General features: G+C 51.7%; 2 protein-coding genes across 2 annotated transcripts in view; one reads left to right on the plus strand and one right to left on the minus strand.

Moving 5' to 3' along the window:
* The window catches only part of LOC140400170 (uncharacterized), a 73,004-nt gene extending 56,189 nt beyond the window's left edge, over positions 1 to 16,815 (plus strand). The window contains exons 5-7 of the mRNA XM_072489637.1: positions 2,163 to 2,294; positions 9,468 to 9,496; positions 16,772 to 16,815. Coding sequence (XP_072345738.1) covers positions 2,163 to 2,294; positions 9,468 to 9,496; positions 16,772 to 16,815 — 205 coding nt within the window. The remainder of the gene's footprint in view (positions 1 to 2,162; positions 2,295 to 9,467; positions 9,497 to 16,771) is intronic.
* LOC140400183 (REST corepressor 2-like) overlaps positions 1 to 18,318 on the minus strand; it is a 1,146,610-nt gene that overhangs the window by 1,125,917 nt on the left and 2,375 nt on the right. The gene's annotated exons all lie outside the window — the stretch shown is intronic.

The following is an 18,318-nucleotide window of genomic DNA, read 5'->3' on the forward strand; positions in this document are numbered from 1 at the left end:
TCCCTGGCACTGTGAGACAGCAGTGTTAACCCGGGTCCCTGGCACTGTGAGACAGCAGTGTTAACCCAGGTCCCTGGCTCTGTGAGACAGCAGTGTTAACCCGGATCCCGGGCACTGTGGGACAGCAGTGTTAACCCGGGTCCCTGGCACTGTGAGACAGCAGTGTTAACCCGGATCCCGGGCACTGTGGGACAGCAGTGTTAACCCGGATCCCGGGCACTGTGGGACAGCAGTGTTAACCCGGGTCCCTGGCACTGTGAGACAGCAGTGTTAACCCGGATCCCGGGCACTGTGGGACAGCAGTGTTAACCCAGGTCCCTGGCTCTGTGAGACAGCAGTGTTAACCCGGATCCCGGGCACTGTGGGACAGCAGTGTTAACCCGGGTCCCTGGCACTGTGAGACAGCAGTGTTAACCCGGGTCCCTGGCACTGTGAGACAGCAGTGTTAACCCGGGTCCCTGGCTCTGTGAGACAGCAGTGTTAACCCGGGTCCCTGGCTCTGTGAGACAGCAGTGTTAACCCGGATCCCGGGCACTGTGAGACAGCAGTGTTAACCCGGGTCCCTGGCTCTGTGAGACAGCAGTGTTAACCCGGGTCCCTGGCACTGTGAGACAGCAGTGTTAACCCGGGTCCCTGGCACTGTGAGACAGCAGTGTTAACCCGGGTCCCTGGCTCTGTGAGACAGCAGTGTTAACCCAGGTCCCTGGCACTGTGAGACAGCAGTGTTAACCCGGGTCCCTGGCTCTGTGAGACAGCAGTGTTAACCCAGGTCCCTGGCACTGTGAGACAGCAGTGTTAACCCGGGTCCCTGGCACTGTGAGACAGCAGTGTTAACCCGGGTCCCTGGCTCTGTGAGACAGCAGTGTTAACCCAGGTCCCTGGCACTGTGAGACAGCAGTGTTAACCCGGGTCCCTGGCTCTGTGAGACAGCAGTGTTAACCCGGGTCCCTGGCACTGTGAGACAGCAGTGTTAACCCGGGTCCCTGGCTCTGTGAGACAGCAGTGTTAACCCGGGTCCCTGGCTCTGTGAGACAGCAGTGTTAACCCGGGTCCCTGGCACTGTGAGACAGCAGTGTTAACCCAGATCCCTGGCACTGTGAGACAGCAGTGTTAACCCGGATCCCGGGCACTGTGGGACAGCAGTGTTAACCCAGGTCCCGGGCACAGTGAGGCAGTATGGTGGACAGCGTTCTTACCCCCACTCCTCCGCATCCCTTTCCTGGAAATTGGGTAAAATGGGAAGTGACGGGGATAGGCAGTGTTGCCCTCTTTGGAAACCTCATGAATAGTAACTGAGTCCCTCAGTGGGGGTAGCACCTCTGGATGTGATGGGCAATCGATTTACTATCTGGGCAGGTCCGTTCCGGAGAATGGGAGTGTTATGTCATTCCCAGTTGGGGTTACTCTTCCCAGTGGAGATGGGGACAGGGGTAGGGGAGATTGAGTAATGATTGGGGCCATGTCCCTGGTACTGACAGCGAGTAGAGGCTCCTGATTTCGAACAGCTCCACCCACTGGCCTCGATCAGGTTGGCAATCCTTCAACATCCAATCCGTTCCGACTGACACTAACTCGCAGAAACTGGACAACTGGAAATAGGAGTGAATGTGAGGCATCTGATTGGAAAAGGACTTGGAGCAGCTGATTTGGAAAACCCTGCCTGGGGCTCCACCCTCAGCTGGTTTTAACGTGTCGCGATACCTTGCACCTTTGAACACTCCTGTACTAACCTCTAACCCCATCAGAAAGATGGCTGCCGAGGTGTGAGACTAATGCATGTCAAATTTCAAACACCAGATTCAAACCTAATCAAACCCTGCCTGCGTTTGGGGAAAAATGGAGTGATCTTCAGCTAAGCTAACAGGGAACGATGTTCTGGGAGGAGAGGGAGGAAGCGAGCATTCCCTTCTGTAAATCTCCATTCTTTACAAAGCGAAGGCAGCGGAACTCACTAACACAATCCGGGACACGAGCTGAGGGGGTGTCCGGGCTGCACTCTTCTATCCCGTGGTGTATCGAGCTTATTTCTCCCTGTTCCTAACCCCAGCTCTCTCTAACCTGGGTGACTGGCTTCTAACGCATGGCCCCCCTCCCTCTTCACTCACCCTCCTATCTTGCCTATGATACTAACCACTCTTTCTTTTACAAACTATTTTCTTTAGTTTACGACGCAGCAACACGTCAGATAAACTCGGAATGATGCGGAACGGTGCGGCGGACAATGGAAAACCCAAACTCTCCAGAAAATCTGTCTCCTCGGTAAACCTGCTGACAAAATCCAGGAATGCAGACAGGTGAGTCTCTTACACCACTCTCTCTGTCTCTCTCTCTCTCTCACAGTAGCACAGTGGTCAGCACTGTAGCTTCACAGCTCCAGGGTCCCGGGTTCGATTCCCGCCTCGGGTCACTCTCTGTGCGGAGTCTGCACGTCCTCCCCGTGTGTGCGTGGGTTTCCTCCGGGTGCTCCGGTTTCCTCCCACAGTCCAAAGATGTGCAGGTTAGGTGGATTGGCCGTGATCAATTGCTCTTAGTGTCCAAAATTGCCCTTCGTGTTCGGTGGGGTTACTGGGTTATGGGGATCGGGTGGGGGTGGGGGTTTGGGTGGGGTGCTCTTTCCAGGGGCCGGTGCGGTCTTGATGGGCCGAATGGCCTCCTTCGGCACTGTTTATTCTCTCTATCTCTCATGCCTGTTTCTGTCAGTGTGCTTCCAGCCCCCCCTGACTATCTGCTCCCCACAAGGCCTGCCTGTCTACCCCCACCCTCTCCCCACAAGGCCTGCCTGTCTACCCCACCCTCTCCCCACAAGGCCTGCCTGTCTACCCCCACTCTCTCCCCACAAGGCCTGCCTGTCTACCCCACCCTCTCCCCACAAGGCCTGCCTGTCTACCCCACCCTCTCCCCACAAGGCCTGCCTGTCTACCCCCACTCTCTCCCCACAAGGCCTGCCTGTCTACCCCACCCTCTCCCCGCAGGCTGCCTGGTTACCCCACCCTCTCCCCACAAGGCCTGCCTGTCTACCCCCACCCTCTCCCCACAAGGCCTGCCTGTCTACCCCACCCTCTCCCCACAAGGCCTGCCTGTCTACCCCACCCTCTCCCCACAAGGCCTGCCTGTCTACCCCCACCCTCTCCCCACAAGGCCTGCCTGCCTACCCCACCCTCTCCCCACAAGGCCTGCCTGTCTACCCCACCCTCTCCCCACAAGGCCTGCCTGTCTACCCCACCCTCTCCCCACAAGGCCTGCCTGTCTACCCCACCCTCTCCCCACAAGGCCTGCCTGTCTACCCCACCCTCTCCCCACAAGGCCTGCCTGTCTACCCCACCCTCTCCCCACAAGGCCTGCCTGTCTACTCCCCCCCCCCCCCCCCCCCCCCCCCCCCCCCCCTCCCCTCCCCAGGCCTGCCTGTCTACCCCACCCTCTCCCCGCAGGCTGCCTGGTTACCCCACCCTCTCCCCGCAGGCTGCCTGGTTACCCCACCCTCTCCCCGTAGGCTGCCTGGTTACCCCACCCTCTCCCCGCAGGCTGCCTGGTTACCCCACCCTCTCCCCGCAGGCTGCCTGGTTACCCCACCCTCTCCCCGCAGGCTGCCTGGTTACCCCACCCTCTCCCCACAGGCTGCCTGTCTACCCCACCCTCTCCCCGCAGGCTGCCTGGTTACCCCACCCTCTCCCCACAGGCTGCCTGTCTACCCCACCCTCTCCCCGCAGGCTGCCTGGTTACCCCACCCTCTCCCCACAAGGCCTGCCTGTCTACTCCCCTGCTCTCTCCTCCCATGCCTGCCTGACTAACTGCTCTCCCTAGGCCCCAAGCCTGCCCATTGTGATGAGTGTGTGAGCCTGGGCTGCTGCTGCTGTTTGGGGTCAGCCCGAATCTTGTCACCGCCACTCGTTCCAGCCCTGACCCCCCCCCCCCCCCCCCCCCGCAATGAGAGAGGGTGATTGGTTTGAGGAAGAAAGCTGCCGTTATTTCATTATGGCTGCTAATAAATTCTTCAGCTTCTGAACGGTCGATCTGGGCACTGGGGCCCCAATTGATGGCGGCCTAACGGAACAAGGAATCAATTGTGCCTGAGATACACTCCATTCAGAATTGACCTTTCAGTCAATAACTCACTGACTTATTCACATTTCCATCCTCTGACTCTTGGCAGCAAATTGTGTCGAACCCCCCCCCCCCCCCCGCCCAACAACATTCATGTAAACACGTGTTCTACATGGGGAACTGGATAATGACGTGGAACCACAACCCCGGCTGATGTTCTGCTGCAGCAGTGCATGCCCACCGACCCGCCCGCCAACCCTGCCACCTGCCCGCCCACCCATCCACCACCAACGCTGCCCACCCACCCACCAACTCTGCCTGCCCGCCAACCCTCCCCACCCACCCACCAACCTGCCTGCCACCACCAACCATTGCCAGTCAGAGGATGTAGGGTCCTTATCACTGCCTGGCACCATTTGCTGGGTCAGCTCTGGCTCGATTGAGACTGTCTGCCCCTATCCTCCACCTTGAATCAGGATGTATGTGGTTAGTTTGAAAATGCCCCATTTAGCTCCACCCTCCACTTGCTGCCTATTAACCAATTCTTTATCCAGACTGACATACCCAGCCCCTTCAGACCATATTTTTGCCTGTTCATCTTTTGTGTATTATCTTATCCCCTTTATCTATCCTACTACATAACAATCCAGGTATATAACATCTACTGGTCCCCCTTTATCTATCCTACTACATAACAATCCAGGTATACAACATCTACTGGGCCCCCCCTTTATCTATCCTACTACATAACAATCCAAGTATATAACATCTACTGGCCCCCCTGTATCTATCCTACTACATAACAATCCAGGTATACCACATCTAATGGTCCCCCTTTATCTATCCTACTACATAACAATCCAGGTATATAACATCTACTGGCCCCCCTTTATCTATCCTACTACATAACAATCCAGGTATATAACATCTACTGGCCCCCCTTTATCTATCCTACTACATAACAATCCAGGTATATAACATCTACTGGCCCCCCTTTATCTATCCTACTAAAAAACAATCCAGGTATATAACATCTACTGGCCTCCCTTTATCCTACTACATAACAATCCAGGCATACCACATCTACTGGCCCCCCTTTATCTATCCTACTACATAACAATCCAGGTATATAACATCTACTGGCCCCCCTTTATCTATCCTACTACATAACAATCCAGGTATATAACATCTACTGGCCCCCCTTTATCTATCCTACTAAAAAACAATCCAGGTATATAACATCTACTGGCCTCCCTTTATCCTACTACATAACAATCCAGGCATACCACATCTACTGGCCCCCCTTTATCTATCCTACTACATAACAATCCAGGTATATAACATCTACTTGCCCCCCTTTATCTATCCTACTACATAACAATCCAGGTATACAACATCTACTGGCCCCCCTTTATCTATCCTACTACATAACAATCCAGGTATATAACATCTACTGGCCCCCCTTTATCTATCCTACTACATAACAATCCAGGTATACAACATCTACTGGGCTCCCCCCTTTATCTATCCTACTACATAACAATCCAGGTATATAACATCTACTGGCCCCCCTGTATCTATCCTACTACATAACAATCCAGGTATACCACATCTAATGGTCCCCCTTTATCTATCCTACTACATAACAATCCAGGTATACAACATCTACTGGCCCCCCTTTATCTATCCTACTACATAACAATCCAGGTATATAACATCTACTGGCCCCCCTGTATCTATCCTACTACATAACAATCCAGGTATACCACATCTAATGGTCCCCCTTTATCTATCCTACTACATAACAATCCAGGTATACAACATCTACTGGCCCCCCTTTATCTATCCTACTACATAACAATCCAGGTATATAACATCTACTGGCCCCCCTTTATCTATCCTACTACATAACAATCCAGGTATACCACATCTAATGGTCCCCCTTTATCTATCCTACTACATAACAATCCAGGTATACAACATCTACTGGCCCCCCATTATCTATCCTACTACATAACAATCCAGGTATACAACATCTACTGGCCCCCCATTATCTATCTTACTACATAACAATCCAGGTATACAACATCTACTGCTTCCCCATTATCTATCCTACTACATAACAATCCAGGTATATAACATCTACTGGCCCCCCCTTTATCTATCCTACTACATAACAATCCAGGTATATAACATCTACTGGCCCCCCTTTATCTATCCTACTACATAACAATCCAGGCATACCACATCTACTGGTCCCCCTTTATCTATCATACTACATAACAATCCAGGTATACAACATCTACTGGCCCCCCTTTATCTATCCTACTACATAACAATCCAGGGATATAACATCTACTGGCCCCCCTTTATCTATCCTACTACATAACAATCCAGGTATACAACATCTACTGGGCTCCCCCCTTTATCTATCCTACTACATAACAATCCAGGTATATAACATCTACTGGCCCCCCCTGTATCTATCCTACTACATAACAATCCAGGTATATAACATCTACTGGCCCCCCTTTATCTATCCTACTACAAACAATCCAGGTATACCACATCTAATGGTCCCCCTTTTATCTATCCTACTACATAACAATCCAGGTATATAACATCTACTGGCCCCCCTTTATCTATCCTACTACATAACAATCCAGGTATACAACATCTACTGGCCCCCCTTTATCTATCCTACTACAAAACAATCCAGGTATATAACATCTACTGGCCCCCCTTTATCTATCCTACTACATAACAATCCAGGTATATAACATCTACTGGCCCCCCTTTATCTATCCTACTACATAACAATCCAGGTATATAACATCTACTGGCCCCCCTTTATCTATCCTACTACAAAACAATCGAGGAATATAACATCTACTGGCCCCCCCTTTATCCTACTACATAACAATCCAGGTATACAACATCTACTGGCCCCCCTTTATCTGTCCTACCACACAACAATCCAGGTATACAACATCTACTGGTCCCCCTTTATCTATCCTACTACACAACAATCCAGGTATACAACATCTACTGGCCCCCCTTTATCTATCCTACTACATAACAATCCAGGTATACCACATCTAATGGTCCCCCTTTATCTATCCTACTCCATAACAATCCAGGTATACAACATCTACTGGCCCCCCTTTATCTATCCTACTGCATAACAATCCTGGTGTATAACATCTACTGGTCCCCCTTTATCTATCCTACTACATAACAATCCAGGTATACCACATCTAATGGTCCCCCTTTATCTATCCTACTCCATAACAATCCAGGTATATAACATCTACTGGCCCCCCTTTATCTATCCTACTACATAACAATCCAGGTATACAACATCTACTGCTTCTCCTTTATCTATCTTACTACATAACAATCCAGGTATACAACATCTAATGGTCCCCCTTTATCTATCCTACTACATAACAATCCAGGTATATAACATCTAATGGTCCCCCTTTATCTATCCTACTCCATAACAATCCAGGTATACAACATCTACTGGCCCCCCTTTATCTATCCTACTACATAACAATCCAGGTATATAACATCTACTGGCCCCCCTTTATCTATCCTACTACATAACAATCCAGGTATATAACATCTACTGGCCCCCCTTTATCCTACTACATAACAATCCAGGTATACAACATCTACTGCTTCTCCTTTATCTATCTTACTACATAACAATCCAGGTATACAACATCTACTGCTTCCCCATTATCTATCCTACTACATAACAATCCAGGTATATAACATCTACTGCTTTCCCTTTATCTATCCTACTACATAACAATCCAGGTATATAACATCTACTGGCCCCCCTTTATCTATCCTACTACATAACAATCCAGGTATACCACATCTACTGGTCCCCCTTTATCTATCCTACTCCATAACAATCCAGGTATATAACATCTACTGGCCCCCCTTTATCTATCCTACTACATAACAATCCAGGTATATAACATCTAATGGTCCCCCTTTATCTATCCTACTACATAACAATCCAGGTATATAACATCTACTGGCCCCCCTTTATCTATCCTACTACAAAACAATCCAAGTATATTACATCTACTGGCCCCCCCTTTATCTATCCTACTACATAACAATCCAGGTATATAACATCTAATGGTCCCCCTTTATCTATCCTACTACATAACAATCCAGGTATATAACATCTACTGGCCCCCTTTATCTATCCTACTACACAACAATCCAGGTGTATAACATTTACTGGTCCCCCTTTATCTATCCTACTACATAACAATCCAGGTATATAACATCTACTGGCCCCCCTTTATCTATCCTACTACATAACAATCCAGGTATATAACATCTACTGGCCCCCCTTTATCTATCCTACTACATAACAATCCAAGTATATAACATCTACGGGTCGCCTTTATCTATCCTACTACATAACAATCCAGGTATACAACATCTACTGGTCCCCCTTTATCTATCCTACTACATAACAATCCTGGTGTATAACATCTACTGGTCCCCCTTTATCTATCCTACTACATAACAATCAGGTATATAACATCTACTGGCCCCCTTTATCTATCCTACTACATAACAATCCAGGTATATAACATCTACTGGTCCCCCTTTATCTATCCTACTCCATAACAATCCAGGTATACAACATCTACCGCTTCTCAATTATCTATCCTACTACATAACAATCCAGGTATATAACATCTACTGGCCCCCCATTATCTATCCTACTACATAACAATCCAAGTATATAACATCTAATGGTCCCCCTTTATCTATCCTACTACATAACAATCCAGGTATACAACATCTACTGGCCCCCCTTTATCTATCCTACTGCATAACAATCCAGGTATACAACATCTACTGCTTCCCCATTATCTATCCTACTACATAACAATCCAGGTATACAACATCTACTGGTCCCCCTTTATCTATCCTACTCCATAACAATCACCATTTTCCTTTTGCAAGACCATTTGTCAGATCAGCTTCTAACTTTCCAAACTCATTGCTAGGATTTCTTTAATCGATGCCAGTTTTATCCCAATGGCGGATGTCAGGCTAACTGGTCTGTCATTGTCTCTCTTCCTCCTTTCTTGAATACCAGTGTTATATTTCACAACTTCCAATCTGCTTGGACCGTTCCAAAATAGAGGGATTTTTGAAAATGGCAATTAGTGCATCTACTGCCTCGTCAGCGACCCCAGTGACGGCCCTGGGGTGTTAGAACACCAGGTCCTGGGGATGGTCATCATTTAGCCCCTTTGACAATCATTTGAAGTTCTTCACGTTACATTACTTGCCCCCTATTTCAGCAATATAAACACTGGGTATCTCCGTTCCCACTGAGGTTTCTCCGGGACTAATCTATGTTTCACTTTTCTTTCCTCTAGCCGAGGCAAGGACCCATTCCTGATTCCAGGTATGTACCAGGAGTTGGTGGGTGGGGTTCACTGTGCCTGTGCCCCCAGCACACCTCACAGCCTGGGGGGGGGGGGGGGGGGGGGGGGGACAGTACTGCCGCACTGTCAGAGGGTCAGTACTGAGGGAGTGCCGCACTGTCAGAGGGTCAGTTCTGAGGGAGCGCCGCACTGTCAGTGGGTCAGTACTGAGGGAGTGCCGCACTGTCAGTGGGTCAGTACTGAGGGAGTGCCGCACTGTCAGAGGGTCAGTACTGAGGGAGTGCTGCACTGTCAGAGGGTCACTACTGAGGGAGTGCTGCACTGTCAGAGGGACAGTGCTGAGGGAGTGCTGCACTGTCAGAGGGACAGTGCTGAGGGAGTGCCGCACTGTCAGAGGGTCAGTACTGAGGGAGTGCCGCACTGTCAGAGGGTCAGTACTGAGGGAGTGCTGCACTGTCAGGGTCAGTACTGAGGGAGTGCTGCACTGTCAGAGGGTCAGTACTGAGGGAGTGCCGCACTGTCAGAGGGTCAGTACTGAGGGAGCGCCGCACTGTCAGAGGGTCAGTACTGAGGGAGTGCCGCACTGTCAGAGGGTCACTACTGAGGGAGTGCTGCACTGTCAGAGGGTCAGTACTGAGGGAGTGCCGCACTGTCAGAGGGACAGTACTGAGGGAGTGCCGCACTGTCAGAGGGTCACTACTGAGGGAGTGCTGCACTGTCAGAGGGACAGTGCTGAGGGAGTGCTGCACTGTCAGAGGGACAGTGCTGAGGGAGTGCTGCACTGTCAGAGGGTCAGTACTGAGGGAGTGCTGCACTGTCAGAGGGTCAGTACTGAGGGAGTGCTGCACTGTCAGAGGGTCAGTACTGAGGGAGTGCCGCACTGTCAGAGGGTCAGTTCTGAGGGAGCGCCGCACTGTCAGTGGGTCAGTACTGAGGGAGTGCCGCACTGTCAGAGGGTCAGTACTGAGGGAGCCCCGCACTGTCAGAGGGTCACTACTGAGGTAGTGCTGGAATGTCAGAGGGTCAGTACTGAGGGAGTGCCGCACTGTCAGAGGGTCAGTACTGAGGGAGTGCCGCACTGTCAGAGGGTCAGTACTGAGGGAGTGCTGCACTGTCAGAGGGTCACTACTGAGGGAGTGCTGCACTGTCAGAGGGACAGTGCTGAGGGAGTGCTGCACTGTCAGAGGGACAGTGCTGAGGGAGTGCTGCACTGTCAGAGGGTCAGTACTGAGGGAGTGCCGCACTGTCAGAGGGTCAGTACTGAGGGAGTGCTGCACTGTCAGGGTCAGTACTGAGGGAGTGCTGCACTGTCAGAGGGTCAGTACTGAGGGAGTGCCGCACTGTCAGAGGGTCAGTACTGAGGGAGCGCCGCACTGTCAGAGGGTCAGTACTGAGGGAGTGCCGCACTGTCAGAGGGTCACTACTGAGGGAGTGCTGCACTGTCAGAGGGTCAGTACTGAGGGAGTGCCGCACTGTCAGAGGGACAGTACTGAGGGAGTGCTGCACTGTCAGAGGGTCACTACTGAGGGAGTGCTGCACTGTCAGAGGGACAGTGCTGAGGGAGTGCTGCACTGTCAGAGGGACAGTGCTGAGGGAGTGCTGCACTGTCAGAGGGACAGTGCTGAGGGAGTGCTGCACTGTCAGAGGGTCAGTACTGAGGGAGTGCCGCACTGTCAGAGGGTCAGTACTGAGGGAGTGCTGCACTGTCAGAGGGTCAGTACTGAGGGAGTGCTGCACTGTCAGAGGGTCAGTACTGAGGGAGTGCCGCACTGTCAGAGGGTCAGTACTGAGGGAGTGCTGCACTGTCAGGGTCAGTACTGAGGGAGTGCTGCACTGTCAGAGGGTCAGTACTGAGGGAGTGCCGCACTGTCAGAGGGTCAGTACTGAGGGAGCGCCGCACTGTCAGAGGGTCACTACTGAGGGAGTGCTGCACTGTCAGAGGGTCAGTACTGAGGGAGTGCTGCACTGTCAGAGGGACAGTGCTGAGGGAGTGCCGCACTGTCAGAGGGTCACTACTGAGGGTGTGCCGCACTGTCAGAGGGTCAGTACTGAGGGAGCGCCGCACTGTCAGAGGGTCAGTACTGAGGGAGTGCTGCACTGTCAGAGGGTCAGTACTGAGGGAGTGCCGCACTGTCAGAGGGTCAGTACTGAGGGAGTGCTGCACTGTCAGAGGGTCACTACTGAGGGAGTGCCGCACTGTCAGAGGGTCAGTACTGAGGGAGTGCCGCACTGTCAGAGGGTCAGTACTGAGGGAGTGCTGCACTGTCAGAGGGTCAGTACTGAGGGAGCGCCGCACTGTCAGAGGGTCAGTACTGAGGGAGTGCCACACTGTCAGAGGGTCAGTACTGAGGGAGTGCCGCACTGTCAGAGGGTCAGTACTGAGGCGTCTCGTCCCCTTCAGTTGGTAAAGCTCCCAAGTCACAATTTGGAAACCTGACTTTCTAATCTGCACCCTGTGTTAACTCGCAGTGTGTCTAATCTGCACCCTGTGTTAACTCGCAGTGTGTCTAACCTGCACCCTGTGTTAACTCGCAGTGTGTCTAACCTGCACCCTGTGTTAACTCGCAGTGTGTCTAATCTGCACCCTGTGTTAACTCGCAGTGTGTCTAATCTGCACCCTGTGTTAACTCGCAGTGTGTCTAATCTGCACTCTGTGTTAACTCGCAGTGTGTCTAATCTGCACCCTGTGTTAACTCGCAGTGTGTCTAACCTGCACCCTGTGTTAACTCGCAGTGTGTCTAATCTGCACCCTGTGTTAACTCGCAGTGTGTCTAACCTGCACCCTGTGTTAACTCGCAGTGTGTCTAACCTGCACCCTGTGTTAACTCGCAGTGTGTCTAATCTGCACCCTGTGTTAACTCGCAGTGTGTCTAACCTGCACCCTGTGTTAACTCGCAGTGTGTCTAACCTGCACCCTGTGTTAACTCGCAGTGTGTCTAACCTGCACCCTGTGTTAACTCGCAGTGTGTCTAACCTGCACCCTGTGTTAACTCGCAGTGTGTCTAACCTGCACCCTGTGTTAACTCGCAGTGTGTCTAACCTGCACCCTGTGTTAACTCGCAGTGTGTCTAATCTGCACCCTGTGTTAACTCGCAGTGTGTCTAATCTGCACCCTGTGTTAACTCGCAGTGTGTCTAATCTGCACCCTGTGTTAACTCGCAGTGTGTCTAATCTGCACCCTGTGTTAACTCGCAGTGTGTCTAACCTGCACCCTGTGTTAACTCGCAGTGTGTCTAATCTGCACCCTGTGTTAACTCGCAGTGTGTCTAATCTGCACCCTGTGTTAACTCGCAGTGTGTCTAACCTGCACCCTGTGTTAACTCGCAGTGTGTCTAATCTGCACCCTGTGTTAACTCGCAGTGTGTCTAACCTGCACCCTGTGTTAACTCGCAGTGTGTCTAACCTGCACCCTGTGTTAACTCGCAGTGTGTCTAACCTGCACCCTGTGTTAACTCGCAGTGTGTCTAACCTGCACCCTGTGTTAACTCGCAGTGTGTCTAACCTGCACCCTGTGTTAACTCGCAGTGTGTCTAATCTGCACCCTGTGTTAACTCGCAGTGTGTCTAACCTGCACTCTGTGTTAACTCGCAGTGTGTCTAACCTGCACCCTGTGTTAACTCGCAGTGTGTCTAACCTGCACCCTGTGTTAACTCGCAGTGTGTCTAACCTGCACCCTGTGTTAACTCGCAGTGTGTCTAACCTGCACCCTGTGTTAACACGCAGTGTGTCTAACCTGCACCCTGTGTTAACTCGCAGTGTGTCTAACCTGCACCCTGTGTTAACTCGCAGTGTGTCTAATCTGCACCCTGTGTTAACTCGCAGTGTGTCTAATCTGCACCCTGTGTTAACTCGCAGTGTGTCTAATCTGCACCCTGTGTTAACTCGCAGTGTGTCTAATCTGCACCCTGTGTTAACTCGCAGTGTGTCTAATCTGCACCCTGTGTTAACTCGCAGTGTGTCTAATCTGCACCCTGTGTTAACTCGCAGTGTGTCTAACCTGCACCCTGTGTTAACTCGCAGTGTGTCTAATCTGCACCCTGTGTTAACTCGCAGTGTGTCTAACCTGCACCCTGTGTTAACTCGCAGTGTGTCTAATCTGCACCCTGTGTTAACTCGCAGTGTGTCTAATCTGCACCCTGTGTTAACTCGCAGTGTGTCTAATCTGCACCCTGTGTTAACTCGCAGTGTGTCTAACCTGCACCCTGTGTTAACTCGCAGTGTGTCTAACCTGCACCCTGTGTTAACTCGCAGTGTGTCTAACCTGCACCCTGTGTTAACTCGCAGTGTGTCTAATCTGCACCCTGTGTTAACTCGCAGTGTGTCTAATCTGCACCCTGTGTTAACTCGCAGTGTGTCTAATCTGCACCCTGTGTTAACTCGCAGTGTGTCTAATCTGCACCCTGTGTTAACTCGCAGTGTGTCTAACCTGCACCCTGTGTTAACTCGCAGTGTGTCTAATCTGCACCCTGTGTTAACTCGCAGTGTGTCTAATCTGCACCCTGTGTTAACTCGCAGTGTGTCTAACCTGCACCCTGTGTTAACTCGCAGTGTGTCTAATCTGCACCCTGTGTTAACTCGCAGTGTGTCTAACCTGCACCCTGTGTTAACTCGCAGTGTGTCTAACCTGCACCCTGTGTTAACTCGCAGTGTGTCTAACCTGCACCCTGTGTTAACTCGCAGTGTGTCTAACCTGCACCCTGTGTTAACTCGCAGTGTGTCTAACCTGCACCCTGTGTTAACTCGCAGTGTGTCTAACCTGCACCCTGTGTTAACTCGCAGTGTGTCTAACCTGCACCCTGTGTTAACTCGCAGTGTGTCTAATCTGCACCCTGTGTTAACTCGCAGTGTGTCTAACCTGCACTCTGTGTTAACTCGCAGTGTGTCTAACCTGCACCCTGTGTTAACTCGCAGTGTGTCTAACCTGCACCCTGTGTTAACTCGCAGTGTGTCTAACCTGCACCCTGTGTTAACTCGCAGTGTGTCTAACCTGCACCCTGTGTTAACACGCAGTGTGTCTAACCTGCACCCTGTGTTAACACGCAGTGTGTCTAACCTGCACCCTGTGTTAACTCGCAGTGTGTCTAACCTGCACCCTGTGTTAACTCGCAGTGTGTCTAACCTGCACCCTGTGTTAACTCGCAGTGTGTCAAATCTGCACACTCTGTTAACTCGCAGTGTGTCTAACCTACACCCTGTGTTAACTCGCAGTGTGTCTAACCTGCACCCTGTGTTAACTCGCAGTGTGTCTAACCTGCACCCTGTGTTAACTCGCAGTGTGTCTAACCTGCACCCTGTGTTAACTCGCAGTGTGTCGAACCTGCACCCTGTGTTAACTCGCAGTGTGTCTAACCTGCACCCTGTGTTAACTCGCAGTGTGTCTAACCTGCACCCTGTGTTAACTCGCAGTGTGTCTAACCTGCACCCTGTGTTAACTCGCAGTGTGTCTAATCTGCACCCTGTGTTAACTCGCAGTGTGTCTAATCTGCACCCTGTGTTAACTCGCAGTGTGTCTAACCTGCACCCTGTGTTAACTCGCAGTGTGTCTAATCTGCGCCCTGTGTTAACTCGCAGTGTGTCTAATCTGCGCCCTGTGTTAACTCGCAGTGTGTCTAACCTGCGCCCTGTGTTAACTCGCAGTGTGTCTAACCTGCGCCCTGTGTTAACTCGCAGTGTGTCTAACCTGCACCCTGTGTTAACTCGCAGTGTGTCTAACCTGCACCCTGTGTTAACTCGCAGTGTGTCTAACCTGCACCCTGTGTTAACTCGCAGTGTGTCTAATCTGCACCCTGTGTTAACTCGCAGTGTGTCTAACCTGCACCCTGTGTTAACTCGCAGTGTGTCTAACCTGCACCCTGTGTTAACTCGCAGTGTGTCTAACCTGCACCCTGTGTTAACTCGCAGTGTGTCTAACCTGCACCCTGTGTTAACTCGCAGTGTGTCTAACCTGCACCCTGTGTTAACTCGCAGTGTGTCCTAATCTGCACCCTGTGTTAACTCGCAGTGTGTCTAACCTGCACCCTGTGTTAACTCGCAGTGTGTCTAACCTGCACCCTGTGTTAACTCGCAGTGTGTCTAACCTGCACCCTGTGTTAACTCGCAGTGTGTCTAATCTGCACCCTGTGTTAACTCGCAGTGTGTCTAACCTGCACCCTGTGTTAACTCGCAGTGTGTCTAACTCTGCACCCTGTGTTAACTCGCAGTGTGTCTAACCTGCACCCTGTGTTAACACGCAGTGTGTCTAAATCTGCACCCTGTGTTAACTCGCAGTGTGGTCTAACCTGCACCCTGTGTTAACTCGCAGTGTGTCTAACCTGCACCCTGTGTTAACTCGCAGTGTGTCTAACCTGCACCCTGTGTTAACTCGCAGTGTGCTAATCTGCACCCTGTGTTAACTCGCAGTGTGTCTAATCTGCACCCTGTGTTAACTCGCAGTGTGTCTAATCTGCACCCTGTGTTAACTCGCAGTGTGTCTAACCTGCCCCTGTGTTAACTCGCAGTGTGTCTAATCTGCACCCTGTGTTAACTCGCAGTGTGTCTAATCTGCACCCTGTGTTAACTCGCAGTGTGTCTAACCTGCACCCTGTGTTAACTCGCAGTGTGTCTAACCTGCACCCTGTGTTAACTCGCAGTGTGTCTAACCTGCACCCTGTGTTAACTCGCAGTGTGTCTAATCTGCACCCTGTGTTAACTCGCAGTGTGTCTAATCTGCACCCTGTGTTAACTCGCAGTGTGTCTAATCTGCACCCTGTGTTAACTCGCAGTGTGTCTAACCTGCACCCCTGTGTTAACTCGCAGTGTGTCTAATCTGCACCCTGTGTTAACTCGCAGTGTGTCTAACCTGCACCCTGTGTTAACTCGCAGTGTGTCTAATCTGCACACTCTGTTAACTCGCAGTGTGTCTAACCTACACCCTGTGTTAACTCGCAGTGTGTCTAACCTGCACCCTGTGTTAACTCGCAGTGTGTCTAATCTGCACCCTGTGTTAACTCGCAGTGTGTCTAACCTGCACCCTGTGTTAACTCGCAGTGTGTCCTAACCTGCACCCTGTGTTAACTCGCAGTGTGTCTAACCTGCACCTGTGTTAACTCGCAGTGTGTCTAACCTGCACCCTGTGTTAACTCGCAGTGTGTCTAACCTGCACCCTGTGTTAACTCGCAGTGTGTCTAATCTGCACCCTGTGTTAACTCGCAGTGTGTCTAATCTGCACCCTGTGTTAACTCGCAGTGTGTCTAATCTGCACCCTGCTTTGTGTTGAATGACGGACGAACGTTAATGTGACCATCTTTATATTGCAGCTCCTGCATCCCGACGTGCCGTCTACAACCAAGGTGAGCTTTGATGTTTCTTCATGTACCACAGCTAACGGGTTGAAGTGAGGACAGGCGAGTGGGACAGGCGATGGAGGTGACCAGAATGTGCATTTACACAGTTCCTGCAACATTGTAAAACATCCCAAAACAATTGGCTGGAGCGATGATCAGACACAGCCTGACCCCGCACCATGCAGGCAATGGGTGGGACCCAGTCTCTTGCGGCTGTGGGATTAAGAATACATTTGTGCTGATGCTGGATCTGACCAACTTATGGCATCTATCGGCGGCCCAGGGAGGCCCCCGGCACCAGGCCAGGGAGGCCCCGGCAACCAGGCCATTGGAGGCCCCCGGCACCAGGCCATTGGAGGCCCCGGCACCAGGCCATTGGAGGCCCCGGCACCAGGCCATTGGAGGCCCCGGCACCAGGCCATTGGAGGCCCCGGCACCAGGCCAGGGAGGCCCCGGCAACCAGGCCATTGGAGGCTCCTTGCATCTATCGGCATGAGGGGTTGTTTGAAGGGTGCGGGGAGGGGGAGAGATGGGGGGGAGATTGAGGGGGGTGGGGGGGAGATGAGGGGTGTGTGTGAGGGTGTGTGTGAGGGTGTGTGTGTGAGGTGTGTGTGTGGGTGTGAGGGTGTGTGTGTGGAGGGTGTGTGTGTGAGGGTGTGTGTGTGAGGGTGTGTGTTGTGGTGTGTGTGTGTGTGAGGGGTGTGGTGTGTGAGGGTGTGTGTGTGAGGGTGTGTGTGTGAGGGTGTGCTGTGTGAGGTGTGTGTGGGTGTGTGTGTGAGGGTGTGTGTGTGAGGGTGTGTGTGTGAGGGTGTGTGTGTGAGGGTGTGGTGTGTGAGGGTGTGTGTGTGTAGGGTGTGTGTGTGAGGGTGTGTGTGTGAGGGTGTGTGTGTGAGGGTTGGTGAGGGTGTGTGTGTGAGGGTGTGTGTGTGAGGGTGTGTGTGTGAGGGTGTGTGTGTGAGGTGTGTGTGGGTGTGTGTGTGAGGTGTGTGTGTGTGTGAGGGTGTGTGTGTGTGTGAGGGTGTGTGTGTGTGAGGGTGTGTGTGTGTGAGGGTGTGTGTGTGTGAGGTGTGTGTGTGTGTGAGGGTGTGTGTGTGTGTGAGGGTGTGTGTGTGTGTGTGAGGTGTGTGTGTGTGTGTGAGGGTGTGTGTGTGTGTGAGGGTGTGTGTGTGTGTGAGGGTGTGTGTGTGTGTGTGAGGGTGTGTGTGTGTGTGAGGGTGTGTGTGTGTGTGAGGGTGTGTGTGTGTGTGAGGGTGTGTGTGTGTGTGAGGGTGTGTGTGTGTGTGAGGGGGTGTGTGTGTGTGTGAGGGTGGGTGTGTGTGTGTGAGGGTGTGTGTGTGGTGTGAGGGTGTGTGTGTGTGTGGTGAGGGTGTGTGTGTGTGTGGGAAGGGGGTGTGTGTGTGTGTAGGGTTGTGGGGGGTGGGTGTGGGTGGTGGGGGTGGGTGGTGGGGGTGGTAAGGTGTGTGTTGTAGGGTTGTGTGTGAAGGGTGGGTGTGTGAAGGGGGTGGTGTGGGGTGAATGGG

Source organism: Scyliorhinus torazame, chromosome 24, assembly GCF_047496885.1.
Source record: "Scyliorhinus torazame isolate Kashiwa2021f chromosome 24, sScyTor2.1, whole genome shotgun sequence".
NCBI classification, from domain to species: Eukaryota; Metazoa; Chordata; class Chondrichthyes; order Carcharhiniformes; family Scyliorhinidae; genus Scyliorhinus; species Scyliorhinus torazame.